The sequence below is a fragment of the Pseudophryne corroboree genome, chromosome 1 (genome assembly GCF_028390025.1).
Source record: "Pseudophryne corroboree isolate aPseCor3 chromosome 1, aPseCor3.hap2, whole genome shotgun sequence".
Classification (NCBI taxonomy): Eukaryota; Metazoa; Chordata; class Amphibia; order Anura; family Myobatrachidae; genus Pseudophryne; species Pseudophryne corroboree.
The window spans coordinates 836,214,138-836,236,779 of NC_086444.1; the positions used below are offsets into that span (position 1 = coordinate 836,214,138).

The window sequence follows — 22,642 nt, forward strand, 5'->3', positions numbered from 1 at the left end:
TTAATAATGTGTGGGCCAGAAAAGTCCATTTATAATGACAACCACTGTTTTCTATGGGTGAAATGGGTTCAGTGTGAAAGGTACCAAAACGGTAATGAAATGGTAATTTACTGGTTACAACATGCGATGTGAAGGGGGTTTAACTGCTCAGACCCGTTTTAAGAACCGTTTAAAGAACCGTTTCAAAAGCAGGTTTTGCGATGTGAAAGCAGCATAACTATCACAGATACAGGGCCAGGCCAGGAAGATCTTGTGAATCATGGGGCTTCATGGGTCACGGGGGTAACCTACTTTTGTTAAACTAGTCCAGTTGGGGGGTGGAGGGGAAGTGTCCAAGAAACCTACACTAGTGGCTCCCAAACGGTGTGCCTTGGCACCCTGTGGAGCTGCCAGGCTCTTGCCAGACTGCCTCGGTTTGGTGGTACAGGACCAAATCAAATTATTTATGGTCAAAGTGATAGGCAAAACCATTGCTTGTGGCTGCCAATCATACAAATTGTGGACAATGAGAAGCACCTCTGTACACTACCACATAACTGATCCTAAGGACATATCTCCCAACATGACCAATTTCAGGAGGGACCAAATTCTCTATTACTGGACTTCTCTCTTAATTTACGATTGCTATCACCTGTGTTGAACTAGTTAATTGATAAGAAAGTTGTTTTAACACAGTTGAAGGCAATCATAAAATAAAAGGGAAGTCCAGGAACAGAGCATTTTGTCCCTCCAGGGATGGGTCATGTTGGAAGGTATGAAAGGATGACAGACAGGCACAATTTACTTAATTTAATGTATTGTTTCCAAACTTATCAATAAAAAACCTTTATCGTACGGTTGTTATGACATCTTCCACAAGCTGGTGGTATCATGTGGGTCACAGCGGGGCGGGGGGCGATAATGGGTTAGGGTGTGATGGGTACATGTCCAGTTGGGGGTTGAGGGAAAGTGTCCAAAAATCCCCTACACTGTAACGTTTACAGCCCAATAGTATGATTTCTCCTGGTAATTGGAGCAACCATTTTCACACATTTTCCAGAGTATGGTGGCAAAAGGGAGATTATTATTTGTTCTCACACACCCACAGATTATTGTTCCAACTGGCCACCTAGCTGGTTGGAACAGTAATCACTAGTGTGTGACAAGCTTCACATTGGGGATAAGTGCATAAAAAATATTTTTTTTAACTCATTTTTCAATTTCATCTTTAATGTCAATATTTTCAGCAATTACCTGTGTATGTATAGCATTAAACATAATTATCAGAATAATTGTAATTATTATTATATGATTTTTTTTATTTTTTTTTGCTTCCAGTACATAATGTTCAACACAGTAATCCAAAGACAAAGAAAGAAATCTCTCAAAATTATCAATGTGTGGTGCATCCCTGGTGATACAGAAATGTCCTTACACACATGTATTTTGTATTAGTCTCTGTTATTTCCAAGTGACCTTGACTGACCTTCAATAATGCAGAAGGGCACTGTGTATACAAACACACAAGCAATGTCCTAAGTGACTTTGCTGATGCTGTTTATTCTAGTAACATTGTTCTTTCTTTGAAGAAAAAAAAAAAAAAGGAATGATGTTCTAGATACAAGCTTTCACCCCCAGCAGGAGTGAACAAACATTAATTTAATCATGTAGTTAATGATTAATAAAGCTGCCAGTTCACACAACAAACCTGATGAGGCAGCCCTATGATAGACCAAACACTGGTTCATAAGTACAACGTACAGTGTCTAAGAAGGAGAAATACCCAGAAAAAAGTACTCAGTCATCATTACAAAAGATATAGAGAAAAATCTGTCCCAGGATCTGTTTTAAAATTACAAATATCTCTAGTAAATATCTTAATGTCAGCAGATTTAATACAAGTAAAATCCCAGCAGGATTAAAAAGTTACAGGCACTATAGTCTGCAATGCCTCACAAAGTACATACACAGAAACAGTGCAAACAAAATAGGAAAAAAGGCTTAAGCAGCCATACTGTACATCAGACCAACTTTCATCCAACTATCCAACTAGTTGGCTGGTTGGAATGAAAATCTGGTAATTTATGGGAGAAAATTTCAGCCATTTGCTCACAAACACTGGATAACGGACAAAACCTATCCTTTAGACAAGTTGTTTAAATAAAACAGATTTATCCAACTTGACTTAACGGGATCTGGTCAGAATCCCAGCAGTTGAAATACTGACGCCGGAAATCTGACACTGCTCGGAATGCTGGCGCTGGCATCCCGAATGAGATCACTATCTTGGCGCCGGCATCCTGACAGCCAGGATCCCAAACGAGTGACTGCAGGCCGCCGGAGAGGTAAGCTGCGAGGTGGGTTTATGTTTAGACTGTAAGGGGAGGGTTAGGGTTAGCATACTTACCTGACCCCTGTTGGGATTCTAACATCAGACTGGCATTTCAGCCTCTGCCTGAACAACTGTTTTTGTCTATTTTGCCACTGCAGCAGCCTGATCCTAACCATTCTCTCCTGCAGCCTATCCATAACCCCTCCTGGAGCCTATACCTAACCTCCCCCAACCCGCAGCCTAACCCTAACCCTCCCGCTGGTGCATAACCCCAATGCCAGCACTTAACTCCGGGATCCGTCAGGATTGTGACCATTGGGATCCCACTGTCTTTTGATCCAAACGGCAGAGACCACATCCCTATCTTACATTGTAAAGCCTTGGATTAACTCAAAATTGCGCAAACTCTTCCTACTTGACAACAAGACAAAACATCATAATCCAATTTCAGTTCTTGCATGACTTTGTTGGCATCAGCCCACTTCTATGGGGCATAAAATTAACAAGCTCATAAAATGAGAGAGGTGTCTCACTATGTGCATTGGGACAGGGCAACGCTTCAAAATATTGCTATGGGGTCCGCAAAGTTCTGGTTACACCCCTGGTGAGCAGTAAATGATCTGCTGCCAGGAAATAGAAAACAGCTGCCTTTGTTGGAGACATAAAGCCTTTGCACTCTGTAGGAAGGCAAGGCAGGTACGAGTATATTTTATTTTCATTGTCTTTGCTGCAATTATTGCATTGTGTTTGATGGTCCATATGTTTGCTATAACCTAGTACTGTGTGTAAGATTGGTCAAGTATCTGGTGTTATACAATCCTGGACATTGAAGGGTGTTTCCCAACAATACCTATATTGGACTCATCCTACATGTATCTTGTGTCTGGACATACAGTTATGTAATTTCCCTTATATGCGGTAATCATGTTAGCATGACATAAAATAACTCTGAATAAATTATGATGATTTTTGGACTATTTATGATGAGTGTGATGTCACTTGATTGAAATATTTTCTGATAATAAGAATAGATGAGTAAAGTTTGGAAAAAACATTATACGTAGACAGAAACAATGTCATAAAAGTGCATTTTGTGTCACCGCTCCTGCCAACAAAATGTGGTGCAAGAGATTGTGATGATAAATAGATGGTAATATTGGGTAAATGCATGTAAGTGATAAAACACTAATGTATTATCTTTAAACATTTTCCAGCAAATTTACATTACTGGTGACATCCAACTAAAATTCCATCCTACTTATGTTAAACAAAGAAATTAGTTAATCCGCGTCTGACTGACGTGTGATGTCACTACACCCTTCCTAGGCAATATCAGCCATTAGTTATAGATCATAGTTAAATAACTTGTCATGTAGTATATTTTCTTGAATGAGTAAACATAATTAACTTTAAGTGTGCAAGCAGTTGGTTAATGCAGTCGATACAATGACCACTGGACTTGGATTGAACTATAGCAAAAAAAATCAGTAATCACAGTTATCACAAATAGCAAAATCGAAAAGAAAAAGAATTCCAAAGTCTTGACTGCAAGTAAAGCACATATTTCACTGGTTCCCAATCTGTGTGCTTGAGCACCCTGGGGGGCCTCTAGGCTCTTGCAGGGGTGTCTTGGGTTAGTGGTCCAGGACCAAATCAAATTATTTATGGTCAAAGTGATAGGCAAAACCAGTGCTAGTGGCTGCCAAGCATAAAGCATGCAGACAATCAGAAGCACATCTGGACACCACCACATAACTGAACCTAAGGATGACAGGCAGGGGTGTGGTTCATCAAATCGACAGTGTCTAGGTCGACAATGTTTAGGTCGACCACTATAGGTCGACAGTCACTAGGTCGACATGGATGGAAGGTCGACAGGGTTTCTAGGTCGACATGTGCTAGGTCCACAGGTCTAAAGGTCGACATGAGGATATATTTTTTTTGGTGTCGTTTTCTTCCTAGAGTGACCGGGATCCCAAATTAGTGCACCGCGTTCGCTCGCCATGCTTCGGGCATGGTGCCTTAGCTCCGCTGCCGCTTCGCTCGGCACACTTTACCGTTCCAATCGTAGTCCACGTGGATCGTTAAGTATGAAAAAATAAAAAAAAGGAAAAAAATGTGAAAAACTCATGTCGACCTTTAGACCTGTCGACCTAGAAACCCTGTCGACCTTCCATCCATGTCGACCTAGTGACTGTCGACCTATAGTGGTCGACCTAAACATTGTCGACCTAGACACTGTCAATCTTCAGACCGGATCCCGACAGGCAGATACAATTTACTTAATTGAATATTTTTCTCCAAATTATTTAAAAAAAAAATGTTATCCTAGGGCAGGGGTGGGGAACCTCCGGCCCGCGGGCCGTATACGGCCTGCGAAGCCGTTTGGTCCGGCCCACCAGGTTGTGTCAGTGAGACACGCTGCCGCTCAGTCGGGCGGCAGCGTGTCTCAGCTGTCAGAGCAGGGAGACGGAGGAGAGCGCGGCTGTAGAATGGGACCAGCGGCGTGTAGTACTTCAAACCAGCCGCCGGTCCGTGAGCCAATCAAAGCTCGCGGACCGGCAGCCAATCAGGAGCCGCGGCTGCCGGTCCGCGAGCTCTGATTGGCTCTCGAACCGGCGGCTGATTTGGAGTACTACACACCGCCGCTTTCACCCGACAGCCTCGCTCTCCTCCGTCGCGTCCACGGTAAGCAGCACGGAGGTGAGAGGGGAGGGCATTTGTATACCTGGCACTGTGGGGGCTGTATACCTGGCACTGTGGGGGGTATTTGTATACCTGGCACTGTGGGGGCTGTATACCTGGCACCGTGGGGGGTATTTGTATACCTGGCACTGTGGGGGGCATTTGTATACCTGGCACTGTGGGGGAATCTGTATACCTGGCACTGTGGGGGCTGTATACCTGGCACTGTGGGGGGTATTTGTATACCTGGCACTGTGGGGGGCATTTGTATACCTGGCACTGTGAGGGGCATTTGTATACCTGGCACTGTGAGGGGCATTTGTATACCTGGCACTGTGGGGGGTATTTGTATACCTGGCACTGTGAGGGGCATCTGTATACCTGGCACTGTGGGGGCATCTGTATACCTGGCACTGTGGGGGGCATTTGTATACCTGGCACTGTGAGGGGCATTTGTATACCTGGCACTGTGAGGGGCATTTGTATACCTGGCATTGTGGGGGCATCTGTATACCTGGCACTGTGGGGGCATCTGTATACCTGGCACTGTGAGGGGCATCTGTATACCTGGCACTGTGAGGGGCAATTGTATACCTGGCACTGTGGGGGCAATTGTGGATCTGGCACCGCACTATTGGGGGCATATGTGTATCACGTCCCATTTTAACTGGCCACACCCATTTTTTTGGCGCGTGCGCGCCTCCGGCGCGCACACACAGTAACTCTGAGGGGCAGACCTACTGGGGGGCAGGGTCATTTTTTAAGTTGAAAATTTTTGTATGGCCCCCGAAGGATTTTATAAATATCCAAATGGCCCTCGGTAGAAAAAAGGTTCCCCACCCCTGTCCTAGGGGGTGCCGTGAAAAAAATGCTGATATTCTAGGACCCCGTGAATCAAGAAAGTTTGGGAACCACTGACATAATCCTTCATTTATTGACACAATTCAGCGATCCGCACTGTACTGCTTCTGTATTACATATTGCATTATTGTCTCTGTGATATCCAAAACTCACCTCCTCCAAATGGCGCCCATATTACTCTTCGGATAGACTTCACCCAGTCTTCCATGTCATTCTGTGTGCTGGCCATAAGAAGGTATGTTTCATGATTTGCAGTCATTCGTTCCCGGTCACCCCCTACAAGAACCAGAACAAAAGATTACAAATATTGTCTCTATAACATCACTGGGGAGAACAATTTTATAATCTGTGTATTTGCATCCAGGCCAGTGAAAGCCAAAAAAAAGCATGTGCTCAAAATCCACATACCTGACATAAATGCTGTTACTATATTCCAGTGTATTTACCATACACGCCATCACACAAGTGGTATACAAACCAAAATGAGACCAGCTACATACAGTTCAGTTTTGGGTACTAAAGTTCACTTAACATTTTTTACACCTGTGTTTCAAGTATGGTCACTTCAGCTATGGTACCAAATAGGTTTCGTATACTGTATGTTCTGCATGCTGCTTATAGAGATGAACAAACAAATTCAGCGGATTGTGAAATTATACTGAATTTCAATGACAAGCGATTAAATTATTGTTCCAGATTCACCTAAAATCCTCTAGATATTATATGCCCCCCAGGAGAGATTACTGCACCTCTCAAACTCGTTCTTCCAGGAAGTTTCTATTTTTATGAAAACCTATGAGAAATAACTATAATTCAACCTGTCAACCTATGTTGAAAACTCAAAAGATACACAGTTACATATTTTTATTGGCGTGATCCTTTGCACTGTCCAAAGCTTGAAGATTAGGCATAGACGAACAGTTCATCTCCCTCACAGTGAAGACTTATCTCATTTGATGCCTATATTACATATACTTTCATTGGTGTATTCTGCAGAGCTTCTTAGCTGCTGACCCCTGAGCTCTTGTCTTATGTCACCTGAATAACATCCAACCTCTGCCATTTTAAAAATGCTGCAAGCTCCATTGTTTACAGAACTTGCAGCTAAATTACTTTTAACCATCTTGAAAATAATATCTACCAGCTGATCATGAGATACGCAGATGCAGAAAGTATACAGTGTTTGTTCACTTTGTAAAACATATCTTGCTATTGGATTATAACATTTAGGAGGGCGATATTCAATTTGCCACTGTATAATTTACTGCTGCTAAATGACCCCCCACACACACACACACACACACACACACACACACACACACACACACACAACGGTGCTATTCAATGAGCCCTGATGCCGGAATTTAACTGAGATTATTTTCAGGTGGTAAACCTCCACTTCCCACCCCCCTCCCTCCGCCCTAACCAGCCCTACCTAATCAGTCTTGGTTTTCACAAAAACACATAGGTCTGTGAACTTACAACAGATTCTATGTTTAAGCCTGAAAATGGAAAATGCTTAGAGTGCAATAATTTAAACTCAAATATGGATAAAAAATGGTGCAAAAATAAAAAGAATGGAAAAAATATATATTTTGAGACTAATTGAATATCCCCGTATGTACTGTATGTAAACAAAGGCTTTCAATGAATATAAGCTGCAGTCCATTGTTACTTAGATATACAGTATTTATTTTGTAACAACTTGTGGCATTTCTAACAACTTGTGGCATTTCATGTCTGTCTTAACTTACAATAACTCTTCTTTCTCTACCCATGGAGCATCTGAAAAGTTAAAACCTACTGTACAGTTTTGCCTCGCTTGATAACAGGTCACTTTGATTATATATAATTTTCCTCAGATACCAATTTATGCTGGTATATATAATCATTTTCATTTGAAAGTAAATGTTTGTGTTCTCAAAATATACTGTATACCCTTTGTTCCATTAATTGTTGCATTGTTTCATTAACTGATTAAAATAACTTAAGGTTTATTACATGACCGTTACTTAAATAATGTAGTGCACACACTTTCTCCATCCATGTTTTTTTATTACTGTAGCTTTAGTAACACGGCCGTGTGCACGGTACTGCCATCTCTCCATAGGGATTAATGATGTTCTGTTTCTCCTTCAACCAACTGACTTAAACAGAATGGACAGAGATAAATAACTGCTGCTGCCACATCCTTACATATGCCCTTACTCTGTAGCGTTATTGGCGCCCATACATTAGTGGATGATCGATGATCCATCGGTGGAATTGGCAAAAAAACAGCATGTTAAAAATCCACAACTTAGTTTTTCATTGGAGTGGGAAATTGTAGGTTTCAGGCCTCGCTCAGGTCAATACAGAGTTACAGTAGAGACTTCAGAGGCACCAAGGATGGAGGGAGGGGGAGTAGAATTGATTACCCAGGCCTGGGGGTGTTGAAGGGGCCCAGAGGGGGACCTGACCCAGCTACTGAGGGGGACAAATGGTGTATCCCTGCCCCCCCCCTGCTGCATTTTGCATCACACAGTGAGTGGTGGGGCTAAAGTTATTTGATTTACGGAAATATCTTCCGTACTCCCCCATCCTGTCCACTTTTTCTATGTAAGCTCTCTATTAACTAGTGCTTTAATATAATATCTTAAAAAGAGGCGGACCATATCTAGGATAGCATCAAACATCATTTCAGTCTTACCAGTCTGAGCATTATGTATTCTTATTCAAAGCCACAGATCCTGAGCAAATATCCCATACTCAGCTATACCGTATAGTATTCCAAATAAGCAAAATCAGACAGAGATCACAGCACACTTGTGCGACAAGTTCAGTCACAGACCTGTCAGTAATACCACATAGGCTACTGAACTGTACACAGCTAAGATGTTATTTTTAGATGTAAAGCTATCAAACAAATAGATTGAAAGCTGAATGGAAAACATAGAATAACCTCAACATAAAGTATTATACTATAAAGTATTATATAATAACAAAACAATTCAGTAATATGTAAGCGTAGTACTGTATGTGCTAATTCACAGAACTGTACACAGTATCAACAGTGCCTAGGAAATGACTTATTCCCCTTTCACACATGCAGCTATATCCTGGGTTTTTGGACAAAGTCCCGGGTCCACGACCCTGAACTCAACTAGGGTCATGAAGCTGTGACCCCGGAATTTGCCAGTTTCCTAGACCCAGCAAATTCCCTGGTCACATGTCTGAAAGTGGCATAAGTGGTTCAAAACTGAAGTGAGGACGAGTTGCCTTAAAAATGTAAAAATTAAACGTGTTCTTGAATATGATGGAAATCACATTTGATTCTCTATAAATGCATTATTGTACTGTAATTGTTGTTGCACTTATGTTTTTGTTTTCTCTTTGTGACTGTCACAATTTCTTCTGCAAACACATTAGATCCTTGTAAAATGAAACCTTTATATTACACATAGATTCAGGTATCATGTGGCATGCGTTCTGTATAATCAAGTCATAACTATAGCAGATATTTTTAGAGATAATAAGGAGGTAGCTGTTGTTCAGCCAGATGGCTTGGTACTTGCACTGACTGTCTAAATAACAAGTCCTTTGGTTAGATAGCTGCAAAAGTCGGTAAACATCATTATTTTCCTATGGATTACAAAAGGCCTTCCACAAAATGCCAGCACCTTGTCCCTCCTGACACTAGCTGTAGTACACACAGCAATTTATCACAGCTCAAAATGCCTCCTGTCACTTATTCTCTTATAAGTTCCATAACAAAGCAAAGGCTTATATAATTGGCCGCACATTTAGAAAACTCAGAGTTTATGGAATGAAATTCAGTCTATGCTGAGAGTAATGGTAATTTTCCAATGTGTGTATTTTCTGGTTTGCATTGTGATAGCCTGTAGACAAGGCACCATCAGATAAATATTAAAGGCATTGCTCAGTATGGCTTTAATTGTGATGTGATTTCCTTTTGCAGAATATCCTTTTAAAGTAAACGTGTAGGACAATATGAATGGATACACCATAACTAACCACTGATCACTACACAGGGCGACCCTTATTGCCAGTTATACCGTACACTGAATTGTGCAAACATCACATATAGAAAATGAATATGCCTATGGCATTCACCAGTGGAGCAAAGGGAGTGGATCTGCACAGTTCTTTATGTTGGAAAAAAAAATCAAGAGATAATTGCATCCAGCATACAGACAAAGAGAACATGTCTGAATCTATCTATCCTTACTGAAAAATAGAAACTATATTGAATGACATCCAGATTACAGGCCAAAATAGGTGGTGATGTGCAGTTCATATATTAGGAAGTAGCAAGACATAAGAAATATAATCCTAGCAAGGATTTACAATCTGATCTGGGATTTCTAAGGTAAATTGTGTGAAGCATGAGAGAGCCTTTCCACAGTCTATCTAGTAGAGATTATGATTACTCATAACGACTTTATAAAAAATCCCCACACAGTGATACCCTTCCAAGAAAAATGAATGGCCTATTAGATGAAAGCATATGGAAGTAAACCAAATAATGTGTGGAAAATGTGAAACATAACATACTTATACATAGAATAGAAAATGTATTGAATATTGGGGGTAATTCCAAGTTGATCGCAGCAGAAATTTTGGTAGCAATTGGACAAAACCATGTGCACTGCAGGGGAGACAGATTTAACATGTGCAGAGAGAGTTAGATTTGGGTGGGGTGTGTTCAATCTGCAATCTAATTTGCAGTGTAAAATAAAGCAGCCAGTATTTACCCTGCACAGAAACAAAATAACCCACCCAAATCTAACTCTCTCTGCAAATGTTATATCTGCCTCCCCTGCAGTGCACATGGTTTTGCCCAACTGCTAAAAAAATTCTTTCTGCGATCAATTTGGAATTACCCCCATTGTCTTATTTTTTCCATCTTTCTTCAGTCCTCAAACTACTGTATACTTTTCATGTATCATTACTACCTGGTTCCTATTTGTAAGGATTGCTTTCTCAATCTTTGGTCAGGACTTCCATTTCCTCTAGAATCCAGCAATGTGAGCAATCATATCCTGCTGGATTAAGACTAGCTTGAAGGAATGAAAGATTCAAGGAAAGACTAAAAACTGTAACTTAGGCAATACAATAGCAGAAAACAAATGTTCTGAAATCATAATGTACGTATATAGGGGGTCATTCCGAGTTGATCGCTCGCTGACGATTTTCGCAGTGCAGCGATCAGGTAAAAAACGGCAAAACTGCGCATGCGTATTCACCGCAATGCACAGGCACATCGTGCGGGTACAAAAAGGATCGGTGCTGGGTGATGGATTTAGAAAAGATTCCATTCGTACAGCCGAACGCAAGGTGACTGACAGAAAGGAGGCGTTTATGGGTGTCAACTGACCATTTTCTGGGAGTGTCTGGGAAAACGCAGGCGTGTCCAGGCGTTTGCAGGGCGGGTGTCTGACGTCAATTCTGCCACCAAAAAGACTGAATTGATCGCAAAGGGTTGAGTAAGTCCAGAGCTACTCTGAAACTGCACAAAATGTTTTTGCTGCGCTCAGCTGCAAAGGCGTTCGCACACTTGCAATGCGAAAATACAATCCCCCGTGGGCGGCGACTGTACGTTTGCACGGCTGCTAAAAGTTGCTAGCGAGCGATCAACTCGGAATGACCCCCATAGGGCCTAATTCAAGGTTGATCGCAAAAGCAAAATTTTCCTCTAATGGGCAAAACCATGTTGCACTGCAGGTGGGGCAGATATAACATGTGCAGAGAGCGTTAGACTTCTACCTTATCTTACATATCATTGCAAGTAACTTATTTGCATTGTTAACTCCCTCAGTGTACAGTGTTGTGCAATATGCTCAGTATATAGTGTTACATTATATACCAGTGTTTTATAAATAAAAGCTAATACTCAAAAAAGTGAAGCGCCTATTAGTGTTTAAAATGATATAACACCCAAAAGGTGACATAAAGTGGTAGCTGATGGTTACGACACTACATATCTGGTAATTATATCTTCGGTCATATGACAACCATTAGAATCATGAAATATGAACTACAAATGAAGAAATGCAACATAGTGTGGCTGGAGACAAAGTGCACAGTGGGTGCTGAGTTTAAACTCCATATGTTACCAGCATTAGTCCCATTGTTATTGCCCAATGACCTGCAAGTCCAAGATGTCTAACATTTATCTTAAGGGGAGCACTGCTAATGTCATAGTATAGGGTCAGTATTATAGGGATAAAGTCAGTATCATAGTATAGAGTCAGTATTATAGAGATAGCGTCAGTGTCATAGTATAGGGTCAAAGTTATAGTATAGGGTTGTAGGGATAGGGTCAGCATTATAGGGATAGGGTCAGCATTAGCGTTATAGGGATAGGGTCAGCGTTATACGGATAGGATCAGCGTTACAAGGATAGGGTCAGCGATACAAGGATAGGGTCAGAGTTACAGGGATAGGGTCAAAGTTATAGTATGAGGTCAGTGTTATCGGGATAGGGTCAGCGTCATAGTATAGGTCAGAGTTATAAGACTAGGGTCAGTGTTATAGAGATTAGGGTCAGGCTTGTCATGTTTTAGAAGGGTCGGTTGTAAAAGCTAGGTTTAAACGCTGCCCCCTGAAAATCCATGTTTTAAAGATAGTCCTGCTTGAGCACAGGTGACCTTATAGGGGTTTTGTTTTTAGAGCATATGTGATGTCATGCTCTGTTTTCATGAATATCCCTAAATATAGCTTGTTATGTCACCCCCTGTATCCATTTTATGTCAAATTGCTTTTCAATGGTTGTGTAGACTGATATGATGTTTACATTTTAAATGCTAGTGGTTTTTTTTTTCTATTTTATCATTATTTATTACCAGTTATTGATACAATGCATGCATATTTCGCAGTGATTTACAGAGAATGTTTGGCCATCAGTCCCTGCCCCAGTGGAGCTTACAATCTATATTCCCTACCACATGTACATGCATACACATTCACACTAGGGTTAATTTTATTGGGAGCCAATTAACTGAGAGCCTAAGTAAATATACTACCAGTATATTTCTGCATTGTGGGAGGAATCAGGAGTACCACATACCACCCAACTGTCCAGATTTTCGAGGGACAGTCCCGTTTTTTTGGGTGTGACCCACTGTCCCTCACGCGGGCCGCAGTGTCCCGTGGTGATGGGGAGGGGCAGTTGGGAGCAGAGCAGCAGTGAATACACGCTGTGCGCATGCGCACAGCATCTATTCTAGTGAGGCAGAGGGACTGTGGGCATGTCCAGCAGCTCACAGAGCGCTGTCCGTTCCCTCACTGTGACGAAAATTGGAGACGTGGCTTACGATCGCGTCATCCATGTGAGGTCACGCCCCCTTTTAAATAGACCACGCCCCCTTTTTGACACTGCGTGGCTTTGTCGCGCCAGGAGTCCCTCCTTCTGGGATCCAAATGTTGGGAGGTATGTTACCATTACGAAACGCACACAAGCATGGGGAGCATATACAAACTCCACACAGTTAGGGTCATGGTAGGAATCAAACCCCTGCCCTCAGTGCTATGAGGCAGTAATGCTAACCATTACATCGTCCATGCTGCTCATTTTGAGGGTCGTTTGGTATTGTTTGCTTGTCATGTGTTAGCAGGTTTGTTGTAAACGCTACAGTAGATTTACTTTAAATGTTGCCCTCTGAAAAGCCATGTTTTAAGGATATTGTGTCCCATATGGAGGCAGCCATTTTGGGTGAGACAAAACAATTAAAACTTATTATTTTTCCTATAGTCAGTGGAGTGAGTGCCTGCCACTGAAGGACACCCCCCCTAGTGGTAATAGATACACCCATAGGTGAGCTAGACATGCCCTTTGTGTGGAGCATGACACACTGCTTCCTGCTTAAACCTGCTGTACAATCTCCCTGAAACCAGTTTTGAAAAGTAGGCAAGTATGCTTTATATAGAATATTTGGTAATTCACATCAGTCCACTAGTAAACTAGGGTTAGTCTTTGCCAGAAACCAATTGCCCTATCAGTATGCTTTTTGGATTGTGGGAGGAAAACCACTTAAACATTGGAAGAGAACATAACAACTCCATACAGAAAGTGCATTAGTGGTAATTGGACTCAAGCACCATTATGCCATCCGAGTTAAATATTCTTCCTCCCACGTAGCCAAGGCTTCTCAGGGGGAATGGTTTTGCATGCATAAAGCCCATTTATCTCACAACACAAAACAGTAAGTGGGATGAGGAAACAACATTTTATTTGTGCACAGGAGAAACCATGGTACTGAATATGCCTACATATGTGACCTGCCTTAGGGAGGCTTTTGTGACTACAAAGCAATAATAAAATGACACCTGTATAGTAGAAGAATCCAAACAAAGCCTGGAATCAGGGCCGGATCTAGGGGGGGGGGGGGGGGGGGGCGAAGGGGGCGACCGCCCCCCCTAACACAGTCATAGCCACGCCCACTTTTGAGCAGAAGAGAGCTCTCCTGGGAGAGCCTTAGGCAGAACGATGTGCTGCAGCTTATACCACAGCAGCACAGGGGAGCCAGGAGAGCAAGGGTTACAGAGCATTTGCCCCTCACTTGCTGGTGTGTGGCTACTAGGGCTAATAAATACAATTACCCCATAGCACAGTCACATGTAGATAGAACAATCACAAAGCTCTATCTCAGTCTCACTCAAAAAGTTCAGTCAGAATTGAGAGAGGAGGAGTTAGGACTGCAGATGGGAGGAGTTGGGACTATAGAGGGAGGAGTCAAGATTAAACAGTAAACCGCCCCCCCTAAAGAAAAGTCTAGATCCGTCCCTGCCTGGAATAACACACCATTTAAATGAGCAATACCTGTATTTGGGTTTTAGGACTGAAACACTAAAGACAGAGCAGATAGAGCCCAATGAAAGTATGATCTCACCATCATTTTATCATATACAATCTAACTGTAACAATTAACATGTGAGCCCATAAAGTTAGTTACTTATGCTTAACTTTTCCATGAGCAACATCAACATTTCCCTAAGCAGTGTGACAAGACTATCAGTCATTCCGCATACAGTAAGCATGTCATCATTATGCCTGGGTATGAATCATGAGCAATTTACTGCAGTTCAAAGGAGTATCTAAATGACTTAAGCTGGTGCAGAAAAAATTAGCATGTAAAATAGCAATATAGAACAAGACAGGAATTCTCACATGTACATATGGAAAGTATGAAACAATGACATGGCAAGGGTGTAACTATAGGCATAGCAGGCCATGCAACGCTTGTGGGGCCCAGCAGAACTGGCGGCCTTGTCGCATGCTGTTATAGTGTGAATCAGCCCTGTTTGTCTTTTATCCTACCCTAATATGCTTGCTTCCACTTCCATTTTTTTTTATAATATGTCCAATTAAATAACAGCAAAGGGAATGATTATTTAACCATTTATTCATAATTTTGTTTAGAAATTACTGTTCAGCTACTGTATTGTGAGAATTATTTAAAGCAGTAAACTATAACATTGAATATCAGAATTTTTAGTAATGAATGCACCAAAGAACCTTAAATGAACCCTTACTGTGTTACTTTATTAAATCTTAGGGCCTAATTCAGACCTGATCGCAGCAGCAAATTTGTTCTCTAATGGGTAAAACCATGTGCACTGCAGGGGAGGCAGATATAACATGTGTAGAGAGAGTTAGATTTGGGTGGGTTATTTTGTTTCTGTGCAGGGTAAATATTGGCTGCTTTATTTTTACACTGCAATTTAGATTTCAGTTTAAACACACCACACCCAAATCTAACTCTCTCTGCACGTTATATCTACCCCACCAGAAGTGCACATGGTTTTGCCTATTAGAGAACAAATTTACTGAAGCGATCAGGTCTGAATTAGGTCCTTAGTTAGCCAAAAGCAGCGCAGCATGAATTTTTACAACACTGTGCTGAAATGGTAGAGCAGGGGGCATTGTGGAGGGTGGGAGAGTGGGTAGAGAAAGGAGTAACCACCTCAATGATGCTGATAATACAGACTTGATGCCATCTATATAAAAATGAGACTTGCAGATGTAAAATATTTCACTTGCTTCTTTATTAGAACACAGCAAGAATAATCAAAGTAGTTAACATTGATCCTTTTATATCCTTTTATATCTTTTCTCCCTACAGTACTAACCAAATACTGTGCATGACTATGAAAGCAATTCCTAGAAATTACTTATCGGAAGCATAACTCTGTATAAAGTGTTATAGCTTTGTTCCCGTGCAGCATTAAGTTTTAAAGCGAAGGGAAGTTTAAAGAAAATAAATTATGCAGTCATGGTATTTCAAACTCCATTTGTATTCATGTTGTTCCTCACTGGGTATAAATTTGCATGAGATTAAACTGTGACTAACTAATTGTTCTAGGACATGTAGTTAATGCATCACATTTAATAACATGCAGATGAAACTGATTTTCTTTTATTGCTAAACAAATTACAGTCTATATTTTTCTAACAGAGCATGTACAATAGGTCATCGTTATTCCCAGCAGGCTCGGTATTCCAGCATTGGTATTCAGAATGCTGGGATTCCGTGCGCCGGGATCCTGACCGCATCCCGCCAAACCCTTCCTATAAAATTTGATTTTGATAACTAAGATCTTTGCACCTTGTAGGTCAGGATCCAAAATTGTGGATCTGCTCGTCAGATATGAAACTCATTTTATTTGAAACAACCTGTTTTTTGGGTCCAAGAACAATGGCATGCTGACAGTAAGATACACAGTGCCGCTTCTAGTGGCGGGACGCCCGCCACGGCACTTTGTGGCTCCTATTTTGCTCCCCCTCCTCCCTCTTCCTTAGTACTCCACTCGGGGGGGGGGAGACTTGATCAGAGTTTTGTGGTATGTTACCTTATGGAACTGGAATTTTGCAGTTGTAATTAATATAGATGAGGTTTGAGGTTAATTAAGATGGTGAAGGAGGCATATTGCTAGAGTACTTATTCATTCCCTGAGTCACCCTATAGAGGTTAGGTATGATACGGCAACAGTCATAATGTTGACAGCAGCGTCTTCCAGGTCCTGGCGGTCGTGTGACCATCACTTCCAGGTTAGACGTCCAACCCTCCAGCATCCGGGTAAGTATTTCTCCATTAACCCTAATATCTACCTCAACCCTCGATCTAGTGCCTAACTCTAACCCGCTAACCCTGCTGCAGACTAACCTTAACACTCCCCAGCTGCAGCCTAACTCTCCCACCCTCAGCCTAACCCAATGTCTACATTCTGACAATGTCAACATGTTGCATACCAACACTTTGACAGAGTCACCATTACTATTGACAGCCTTTTGACTACATTCCCTTACAGACCACACCTTGTGTCCCAACAACAGTCTCAATATTTTCACAATTGGACAAATCAGACCAAGGGTGTGTGGCCTATCTTAAAGTGGGGTGGGTTTTGATATATTGTGGGTGTAGTTTGGGTGGTACAGAATATGGTTTGGGCATACCAGGGCCAATGCTTATTTGTACCAATTTGGCTCTAGGACACAATATACAAAACATGATGTGGCCTATTAGTTATGATACATAGTCTTATTTTAGTTTCATGTTTCAATATGTAAAAAAAAGTGTCCATGCAGCCCCTCCCACCTCCCTCTTACATAAGTTATTCCCTTCTGTATCCCCCCTATGTTGGAGGTGTGGTAAAGAAATGGCACTCTCCTCCATATATGGTGGGACTGCCCTTTGATTACCACTTTTTGGAATAAGGTTATTCAACTAACTTCTGAAATCTTGGGGTTCCAGGTTCCTACTGAGCTCGATTTCTGGTTGCTCTCCCACACTACGACTTCACTAACCCAATATAAACATTATCTTCTTAAACACCTTAATAATGCAGCGATATGGAAATGGTTCCAAAGAATAGAGTTTTATAGAACCATGGAAGATATTTATTATTCAGCACTGGAAAAGTAATCTGATTATGTCGCTACATGGTTTTCCTGGTTAGCTTTTAAAACTACTTCCGCCTTTCAAGACCGGATGCCATTAGATTCCCCATAATGCTGTTTACCTGTAAAGGCTGTCACATTAGCTGGATACACACTGGGCAATGCTTAACCCTGTTGTTTTCTTGAAGGATATATATCCACAATTTTATTGTATTGTTATTGGCATATCGATACACTTTGTTATCTTGTTGTATTAGTCTGTATATATCCTTATTATTTTGAAATGTTTGTACTGTCTGAAATAAAGAATATATATTAAAAAAAAAAGTGTCCATGTGCTCCAGGTGAGTTCAGGTGATTTCCAATTATTTATTTTTGCAATGCACAGCCGCAAAAAAAATGTCATAAAATGAATTAGCAATTCAATTCGCAAAATATGCAGGTAATAGCATTTATAATTATAATTTTTTTTCATTACAACATGTTATATTTTCAGTGCTTTTTAGTAACATTGAACTTATTCAAAATCGTGAAGCTTTATGCCAGCCTGTACAATGTAAGCAAAAACAAGTGACACATAAAACAGTACACTGTTACTTTTGTTTCGTTGAGTTTTAATACTGTCTCTACAGTAACTGAGGACAAGGAGCCCTCTGGTGTACAACCCAGCAACATGACATGACAGTCACTTCCCAGTGGTAAGCATCCCAATAGATATAACAAATAAAATAAGTTTACACTTTTGTTATTTTATTCTAAAATAATAAAATGACACGTAGCACTGTATTTTATTAGCAGAAATTATTGCACAGATGGACTTTTCATACTAGTGTGTATACAGGTGAGTATAGCCAGTGCTGGGCAAATGATTCTCTTTAAATGCCAACATATACTGAACGGATCGCAGTCTACCCGTCGTATATTAATTCTTCTTCATGTCTGAATTCCGGTGTAGGCGAGCAGTACTGAAACAGCTTTCCCTTTTTCAAGGGACATTAATCTGTTTTACTTTACAGTGTCAGCATAATAAGTGAAAATAAATAGGTCTCTCAATCGAATAGCATCACCTCATTGTAGATTCACTGCATTGAGACCCGCTAGGGTTGCAGAGGTGGCATTGTTCAAAAGGGCAGAGCTGCAGCAATGGCCTTCATATTTTATTAATAATCTTATAGAATGTGCTTGTACCCAGGATCATTCTACATCTACTGTAGCAAATCCCACTACGCTGCAAGAATATTTATTACAGCTCAGTATGGAACAATGTAAAAGACACAATAACAATTAAGGTGAACATTTTATATTTTGCTAATTCTTCATACTACATGCCCCAAAGGATCGGGCATGATTTATCAGATTAGGTCTAATTTGTCTTGGTTTTCCATTTGGCAAATAGTGATGTCTGTAGCCAGATTCAGTATGATTTGCCGGTGGACGGGATGCCGGCTGTCAATATCCCAACAGCGACATCCTGCCCACCAGAATGCCGGCAGCGGGGCGAGCGCAAAGAGTTCCCTTGCGGGCTCACTGCACCCACCAAGCTGTAGGCTCTAGTAGGAATAGTCCTGGTGCACCGGGATCCCGACAGCCAACATATTAAACACACCCCTGTAGCCCTTCTTAAACTCTATAATGGAATATGTGCTTTTTTTATTGCATGGTAGCAGGGCAAAATTAAAGGCCACATGGGCCTTGTTAGGAAAATGCTGAGGGGTCTATTATAAGAAGGGGTGGGTGTGTGTCTAGTGCTGTGTGAGCGAGGCTAGTGCCAGAGAGGGCATAGCTAGCGCATCCTTCCAAACACCTACAGAAAAAATTGTTGTGGATCAGTGGAGACCTGTTTTACTCATGCTTCACCCTGCTCTGAGCACATGGGGTGCATGACAAAGAAGAAGTACAGGCTTCAGTAATTGACCAGTAGGTTTAGCAGCTATCTCATATATGTTTGTCCAGATCTGTGACTCATTTGCTAAAGGTGTGTACACACGGTGAGATATTTTCTTTCGATTTTGACTATATAGTCAAAATCGCAAAAAGTTAGTGCAGATCGCAAGGTGAAAGTCACCTTGCGATCCCGATTCGATCCCGATGCGCGGCCCCGCCAGGTCGGCATCGCAAGAAAAGATAGACTGTGCAGGCAAGTCAATCCTTGCTAGATCGGTTTACTATCTAGTTCATCACACATGTCAATATGTATAACTGGCATTGTGGGGCATATCTGGCACTGGGGGCATATGTACATATGGCACTGCGGGGCATATGTATATATGGCATTGTGGGGCATATGTATATCAGGCATTATGGGGCATATCTAGCACTGTGGGGCATATGTATAACTGCCACTGTGGGGCATATCTGGCACTGTGGGGCATATGTGTATCTGGCACGATAGATTGTGGAGGGTGCTCGTCATTGTGACATCACAGCAGTGCTGTGGGGAGAATACAACTCCCGGCATGCCTTGCGCGGCCAGGAAGGAACATGGTAGTTGCTGTTTCTAGTGCTGGAGCAGAGTGAGAGGGACAATGAAGCTGGTGAGAGGATAATACTATATACTGTTATGAGGGATAAGTCCCCAGCGTGCACACTGTGTATGTGATATTATATAGGGGAAGGGGCTGTATAGTGATATAAATTTGAGCAATAATCTCCCAACACACACACACACACACACACTGTGTATGTGGTATTTACAAAACATTGTCATTATACCTACATTATGTACACATAACATATTATTAACACACTAGGTCATTCATCATGCCCTGCATCCGCTCTTCACGCCGTCGCAAGGGCCTACGCCCCCTTGACCATTGCACGCCCTTTGGCCATAAAATATTTAACCACTAACAGCATTATGCTTGTAGGTAATAATTCATATAATACAAATATTGCCCGCCCAAAGGATGTGCAGGGGTTAAGGGGGCGTAGCCCCTTGCGACGGTGTGAAGACCACCCGTAGGGTGCGATGAATCACCTAGTTCTAATATTATACATTTTGTCAATTTATAACTTTCAATGCAGTAATCCACACCAGCAACATTAAGAAATGTTACCAACAACAGCACAACTTACTATGCATAACGCACCTCCCATGTGAGCTCTGCAATGGCCAATGGAAAGAGCTGCTACAAATGAGCAAGCACAGTAACACTTAATGAAACAGAGAAGAAAAGCAGCCGCGGCGCAGGAATAAAAATCAGGCAAGTTGTAATAGGAGGTTATCGGGTTGTAGCTGACATCATCGTCCTATTGGGCCTGTTTCTCTATGGAGTCCTAGGGCTATAATCCCACGAACACTATCCCATTATTATTCTGGCCCTGCTGGTATTTGATGAAATCTAATACAGAATAGTACACTGGTGCCCTGAGCATAAATGAGAAGGCTCCGGTATTGTTAAACCATGCATGCAATTCAGTTAGTTTTGTCTGCGTGTGGCTTTCTGACTGATACAAAGGGGTATATTTAATGCTTGTCAGCCGTTCCCGACAATGCCAATCTGTCTTTATTTTAAAGTCGGATTGACATTGTCGGAAACGGGGCTAAAACCTGTCGGATTTGACGTTGAATCCGACAAAACACGTGGATCGGCGGATCAAGCCGCAAATCCACGTGCTTTCTGACAAGTCGGATTTTCTGCGTTGTCGGATAAATAGGAGTATGATTGAATAGATTCGACCTTAAACTCCCGTTAATCCGACAAGTCAGGAAATCTGACTTGAATTGAATACACCCCATAATGTTCATTTTGAGGCCTGCAATGTCCCAAGTACACACAGTATCTTTTATTTAAGACACAAGGGCGCTGTTGAAGTGTAATGTTTACCTTAGTAGGCATAGATTGTAATATAGCAGTTTTATTGCTCCCAGTGTCTAATCACAGTGGTTTATAAAATCAATTGATTATTAAATCAATGGTGACACCCCATGCTAAATATTGTCTGCCATGCTTTATGCTAAGCATGAGGATTAAGAGATCACAATTTGAAAATATACATATCCATGTCTGCCCTGGCATGCACTGGCTCTAGTCCCACCTGCTCGGTGCAGAAAAGGATTAAACAAAACAGAAAATAGGTGACTGTATGGACCTACAGATCTTTGGCTTTCTGTTCATCCACCTAATCACAACACCCTAGTCTGTTTATAGGTAATCACATCTGGTCTATCTAAACAGCACCATCCTGGATATCTTCTAGTAATTCTACTGGTCAGTCCAATCCTGCTTGCAGTTATGGCAGTTATTAATTAAGACTTTAACCCATAGTGCTCTTCTGTATGTTATATAATTTATGGTCCCCATACATCAGTGGCCCTGATTCCCTCCGATACCCCAATCTGTCGGCTCTGCCGATCCACAGACCTGATTGGCCAGCAATGGTGATAGATGGGGAGTGGGGGAAATGAAGCATGTTAAAAACGCCTGATTTGCCAATCCCAACCGTTTTCATTCGGGTCATGGAATCAGAGACTTGCCCCAATATATCTGTGATGTACTGTACAGTATGGGGACCATAAGTCCTAGAACTTTGATTTACACTATCACAGTCCTTTTGTTTCTTCTTCTAGTCTTTGAAACCTCTGGGTTAACTTTGTTTATTCATTTGGAGAAATGAAGCTGGTTAGTTGCCTTTATCAAAATATTCCCATGGGTCTACTCACATATGGGCCCTAGGGCCAATTTAGTTAGACATCAAATACACAGTGAGAACATATAGACTTCATACAGCTTTATATAATAAAAGAAAAAAAGACTATCTATATGTTTAAATCAAAATAAGTTTCTGTATATACCCAATTGTTACGAACAAAGGAGGTAATTCAGATCTGATCGCTGTTGTGCGTTTCTGCACAGCGGGCAATCAGATCCTAACTGCGTATGCAT

At 41.5% G+C, this 22,642-nt stretch overlaps 1 protein-coding gene and 1 long non-coding RNA gene across 10 annotated transcripts in view; one reads left to right on the top strand and one right to left on the bottom strand.

The window, feature by feature from the left end:
• The window catches only part of ARHGAP24 (Rho GTPase activating protein 24), a 1,566,862-nt gene that overhangs the window by 132,963 nt on the left and 1,411,257 nt on the right, over window positions 1-22,642 (bottom strand). For all 9 annotated transcript variants that reach the window (XM_063919883.1, XM_063919884.1, XM_063919885.1 and 6 more), the window contains one exon: window positions 6,011-6,133. In XM_063919883.1, coding sequence (XP_063775953.1) covers window positions 6,011-6,133 — 123 coding nt within the window. The remainder of the gene's footprint in view (window positions 1-6,010; window positions 6,134-22,642) is intronic.
• The window catches only part of LOC134912233 (uncharacterized), a 32,365-nt gene continuing 29,921 nt past the window's right edge, over window positions 20,199-22,642 (top strand). The window contains exon 1 of the long non-coding RNA XR_010176971.1: window positions 20,199-20,290. This is a non-coding gene — a long non-coding RNA (uncharacterized LOC134912233). The remainder of the gene's footprint in view (window positions 20,291-22,642) is intronic.